Consider the following 6000-nt stretch of genomic DNA (forward strand, 5'->3'; position numbering starts at 1 on the left):
GTAAGAAGAGAAAATACAGGTAATAATTCGTAGCAGGGGGAATAATGTTCGCAGTCTGGGAGATGCTATTAGAAGTTGCATTAGAAGAAGAAAGTTATATTTACTCCCAGCGTGACAAAATTAAGGGTCGAGAGCGTGGATGAACACCGACATAAGATACTCTGGATAATCTTTGAAGTGCATGAATTGCAATAAGGTAGGACATACAGCGGGAAAAAATGTTTTCTCAAAAGATAAATAAAAAGTGAGCGACAGGTAAACCTGAATATTGTTTGTTATAATTGCGGACAAAAAGGACACACAAGTGTAGAGACATGAAAAATTCGCGAATTCATTTCGCGATAGGCTAAAATACAAATAGTTATACCTCAGTGCTGCCTCTGCTATTGGCTCACAACTCACTTGGATGACGCTGGGTCAATGAGAAACACTCAACCAAAGCTTTATCGAATCACAGGCTGCTACGCTGGGACGTCTCACAAGACAGCAGCCAATGAGTGGGTGACATTTGACCGAGTGTACGTAGAACTATGGAGTTCATCCTGCAGGTCATTGAACCCGCGAATTTTTCCGGTCCCTACACATAAGAAGTTTCTGTCCCCAAAACGGAACTGAAACATCTACTTCTCAACGCATTACACAGCCCGGTACTCCGAGTCAGCGTTGGTCTAGAGTTAACTACGAATCAGGAAACGAGATTGGAGGAGTCAGGAAGCAGCCAATGAACTCCTCTAGCATATCAAGCAGGAAACCTCTAGGCTGCAACAATAACAGAAACAAAACTCCCGTGGGTGTAGAACGGACGCTAACCTTTATTGAGTTGCCATTACGCGGGATAGAGGAAAATGTTGATAGGAGGATGTTAGTTGATACAGGTTCCGAGATAAGTTTAATTGCTTGTAACTGTTTAAAGAGACAAGATAAGGAACGGGTCAACCGTTGCACCCTGAAAGGAATCGCGCACGATAAAGTAACGACCATGGGTACACTAGTAATGTTCTTTAACGTAGGAACGAATCACAACCAACATAGTTTTCAATTTCATGTCGTTAAAAACTGTCCTTATACGGGAATTCTGGGAAATAATTTTCTAGTTGCACAAGCCGTTATAAATTACCCACAACAAATGGCGATGTCACAGATTTTAGGAATTAACCTTCCAATGATACTAAATACAAACAATAATGAAAATGTAAAAGAAATTTCAGACCTAATATTAATTCCTGTTAGGTGTGAGTTCATAATGGTAGCCCGAACTACTGACGAGGGAGAAGGGAAGGAGTAGTGGAAAAACGGGAACTTCCGCGGAATCTTGTGCTGTCTGATATTTAAGTTTAAAATTGTGTTCGTCTGTGCTGTCGTCGTTGTGTAGTCCATAACACATGTTCAGGTTCGTCGTTGGGTTTATCTGTCTGACTTAGCTGATTCAGGATTGTTTTCTGTGGGTTTATTTTTTTTTATTTCCTATTTTGCATTTGTGATTTTTTTTCTCCCGTGACAATCAATACAAAACTGCAGTGGCGTATGTCCGAGAAATTATATTTAAAAAAAAAATAGTCTGATCATTCCGGAAATACACTGTTCAGAAATTATTTTACTGAACATCGTTATCCATAAAATCACGGGTGTGTATCCCAGGGAGGCCAAAGCCATTATTATGCTTATCGACTCCTTTTCATAGTCACAGTGTTCACATACCAGAAATAAATTACACTTATAAAGTTAAACACTTAATTCTATGAATATTTTTTTTAATCATACTTCTCACATAAAAGTTAATTGCACAAATCAATAACTCTTTTCCACACGAATAAATAATTTGTAGATTCTTTAAATAAAATAAAAGAAACATGGTAGCGTCAATCGTTAGCCGTTACGAAAAACTGAGGAGTAGACAAACAAAAATTCGCTTTACGAGAATTCCCGTAGCATCACTGCTGCGTCATTTCTACCTCTCCCCTGCCGTCTCCCCCTCCAGTCCGTTACAACTGGCGTATGTGTAGCTAGTTAGATAAGATAGCATGCTACCGTTACGTACCTATCCCTTCCCCTTCCCCTGCCCCTGCCGTCTTCCCCATTTGACCGCTAGTACATGCGTTGTGGAGTGGCGTCGCCGCTGACGTAATGTCCTCCTCTACCGGGTTACCCCACCACCGCGAACCTGACGATTCAACCTCACGCGACCGGAATCTTCGTAACGCTCGAAAATTGGTGTCGTTACCACAACGCCGAACGCACAATAACGCCGAATACCGACCATAACGCCGAATGCCAAATTGACCGCAACGCCGACAGCTAGAAAACTGCTGTGTACCACAACGCCGAAATACAGTAACGCCGAAAAATGTTGCTGCTGGGAAGGGGGGCCACAGGAGCAAAATGAAAAACAACTGAATGAATTTGTGTGCTAACCTTACCTAACCTAACCTAACCTTTGTGGCAGTCCTGCAATGACATTTTTCGGGGTTAATGTATTTCGGCGTTGTGGTGCACAGCAGTTTTCTAGCTGTCGGCGTTGTGGTCAATTTTGGCATTTCGGCGTTATTGTACGTTCGGCGTTGTGGTATTTCGGCGTTGTGGTGCGTCCCCGAAAATTGTAGCCCCCTCAGCAAAGAAGTTTCACTTTGAAAAACTCTAGCGTCATCCTCCTACGCAGGAGGATTTCTGCCGCGGTGTTCAAAGAGCCGCGCTCTGGCTTGAAGTGAGCCGCTTCCGAATTGAGGCGCACCAAACCACGTCACAGCAGTTGGTCCCAGCCAGACCCCCCCACATCATCCTGTGGGCCCCGTTGCTAGAAGTCATCATGCCCCCCCCCCCCCCCCTTTTTTACTAACAGAGATAAAAAAAATGTTTTTTTTTCCTTTATGTACATTGTTTCAGTTATATATATATATTTTAAACCTTTTCACAATTATTTTTAAAACACATTAAAACTAGTTTTAAGTCAGTGTTTCGATCGTCAACGTAAATTTTATTTCGAATGATGGCAAATAAATGAGTGTAAGTGTTCTGCACTGTCAACACATGGTGTCACGTCAAATTGGTGGTGGTTTTGTTACTCACAGTTGTAGATTCAGACACGTTCTGTACGCACGGCACATTCCGAATAATACTACTCTGGTGTGATATTTCATCGGTAACTAATACTGTTTAATTGTTTTCTATGATTTGTTTAAAATTGTCTACTTTTTTTGTTTTAAGTTTTTTTTCATTCCTTCGCAGGCCCCCTAGGGCCTAGACCCATGGGCCCCGTTGCCATGGCAACGGTAGCACCGGCCATGTGGGGGCCCTGGTCCCAGCCACACCGTCCAACGCCCGTCCACACTGCAACGTCCCGATCTGTCCGACTGACTGGCCCACGTGGCACTCTGACGTCACATGTGGTGCGGGCTTTGAATATATATACTGTATAGAAGTCGCGAGTGGATAGGATTTACTCTACGTTTTTCAGAAGCGTATGATGAGCAGCTTGGGAACTTCGCCGCTGCAGTGCGCTGCCGTAACGCCCTGTATCGTCTTAGTTGTTATTTGCACGTTAGAGCGCAGCACTGTCGCCCGCTGTCATTCCCCGCACCCCCCTTCCTTCATTCACTGCAGCTCAAGTTCGTTCAACGGGAGGGGGAAGGGGTGTTTGAAGAGTTTGACACTTGTCCGCTAGGGACCACCACAAGTCGATGCCCTAGAGATGGTGGCGATTGCGGCGGTGAATTAACCAACTACCTCAAAACCGTATTAGAAATTTTAACCTGGGCTGGCGACTTCTATACAGTATATATATTCAAAGGTGCGGGCGACGACTGGTCCACCTGAACTTTCTGTCCCAATCCGTGCCCTGCTGCCCTCTGGTGGCGTACAAGAAGAACTAAACACACTCCGATGTTTGCAGTTCCCGGTTCCTGCCTCGAGAGGCGAACGGAAAAAAATAAACGGGAGTTCATCAGCTTTTACTTTGCTCGTGCGACTTTATTCGCGAGTTTTTCAGTGCAGTTACGCCTTAATTGTTTTTGGTCGTTATTTTCATAAACTTTGTACCTTTATGTGCTTACTTCCGACTTATCGTTGTCAGTTTCATAGTTGCATGTTAATTGTTTTGAACAAATAAACTGTTGAACGAAATTGTGTAAATTCCTTGGAAAGTATTTTTTTTTGTAAGAGATCACATGGCGTTAATAAGGCACCTTGCTTCTTCAATGCTAATGTTCTATTGCAGTTTTCTACTAAATTAATTGGCAAATACTTGGACTAATCCCCGAGGTTGGTACAGCCTTACAGAATAAAACGTTATTGAACTCCCACAAATTTCCAAACTTAGCCTGCGTACACGTTTACAAAGCATGAAAGTAGTAAACAAAAAAAAAACAATCGAAAAACAAATTATTTTGGCGCCCTATGTTTACTTCGCTCCGGTGACCACTTTATAAATCGGTAGATACGGACATCAGACATCGCAATTTATTATAGACAGGTTGTTTTCCTTACGACGATGTGACGTCATTCACGTTATGATGACACGGATCGCACACAGGTTGGGACTGTTATAAACGGGCCCTTGTAGATAGGGGCACGTAATTTTTATTTCCTAACGAAAAGATTTTCTAGACTAGCTTACCTATAGATAAAAAAAAAAAACAATGTAGCATCGTCCGTATTTCGTGATTGTTTTGGGCTTTATTTCAGGCGCATGTTTGGTACACCCAATCACATATGTCCAGTGCGGAAGCAAATGGCCCGTTCAAAATACGGGCAGACGGCAGCCACTTTCAAGGAAGACAGCTGGCGCCGCATACCGTACTGCAAGTCTGATGAGCGAAAAATATGTGGCGCATATTTCTAGACTTATTTTAGATGTAATATTTCTAGATATAACTAATATTTTATATATAGGTATATGATTAAAAACTGGAGGTTTGCCATTAAAAAAAATGTTTTTTTTTTCTGAAAGAAAAGAAAGTTATTTTTTGTTGTCAGAAGTTGGTAGCACATGCATTAAGCAGATACGTGAATCCTTCTTTTCACAGACGAGAGAGCCAAACGAACGATCGCGCATCTTCCGGTTTTTTTTTTGTTCATTGTAAATAAATATGGCTGTGTTGATAAAAGGATACTAATGGTCAATTAGTAGAGACCGGAAAAATTCGCGATTTCAATGACCTGTAGGATAGACTCCATGATCCTCTATGCACGCGGGAAAATAACACCTGCTCATTGGCTACTGACTCGTGACACCTGTTAACTGGTACGCTAGTGATTCGATACTTCTTTTGTTAAAGGTTTTTTCATTGGCCGAGTATCATTCAGATAAACTGTGGCCCAATCACTGATGCGGTATAAAGGCAAACGTTTTTGGATCCTAGACTAACACGGAATGAATCCGCGAATTTTTTCCAGTCTCTATCAATTAGGTTAGGTTAGCTACATTATAAATACTTTAAAACATTGTGGACGGTTGATTTGGTTAGGATAGCTACATGAAAGATACGGGGGGAAAAATCATGAACTTCGGGTTTTGGCTCTCTCCTCTGTGAAAAGGAGGCTTCCCAAGCAGATACATTGGTCTAGCGCGACAACAGCTTGAGGTACCAACTCCACGCACCTGCGCGGCAGCGGGGTCGGCCGGCTGGCAGCACGCGCGGGTCAGGGCAAACAGCAGCACCAGTAGAGCGGCGGCCATGCTGGTCGCAGGACGGCGCGCGCCGGGCACTACGCGCGCACGTGGTGCGCGGGACTGGCCGACAAGATGCCCCCCACCACACGGCGTCGCTCTGATCCGGCGCGCCCGCTGGAGCGCGACTGACTGAGCTCTTCAATCCGCGTCGCCGGGTCTTCCGTCAGGGGTCCTGGAGGGGAGGGGGAGATCCCTCCCTCCTCTCCCCCTTCCAGCACCCCCTTTACCCCGCCCTACCACGGTCCACACTGCTGGTGTAAGCATACCGTTGGTCACTCAGCCTCCCGGCAGACATTACACCGAGAAGCCTGAGATGTACATTTTTTTTTTCCTAA

General features: G+C 44.0%; 1 protein-coding gene across 1 annotated transcript in view; it reads right to left on the reverse strand.

Moving 5' to 3' along the window:
• LOC134539068 (SPARC-related modular calcium-binding protein 1) overlaps positions 1 to 5779 on the reverse strand; it is a 110149-nt gene extending 104370 nt beyond the window's left edge. Inside the window, exon 1 of the mRNA XM_063380782.1 lies at positions 5594 to 5779. Coding sequence (XP_063236852.1) covers positions 5594 to 5671 — 78 coding nt within the window. The 5' untranslated portion in view covers positions 5672 to 5779. The remainder of the gene's footprint in view (positions 1 to 5593) is intronic.
• Positions 5780 to 6000: the final 221 nt, after the last annotated feature.

The sequence above is a fragment of the Bacillus rossius genome, chromosome 14 (assembly GCF_032445375.1).
Source record: "Bacillus rossius redtenbacheri isolate Brsri chromosome 14, Brsri_v3, whole genome shotgun sequence".
NCBI classification, from domain to species: Eukaryota; Metazoa; Arthropoda; class Insecta; order Phasmatodea; family Bacillidae; genus Bacillus; species Bacillus rossius.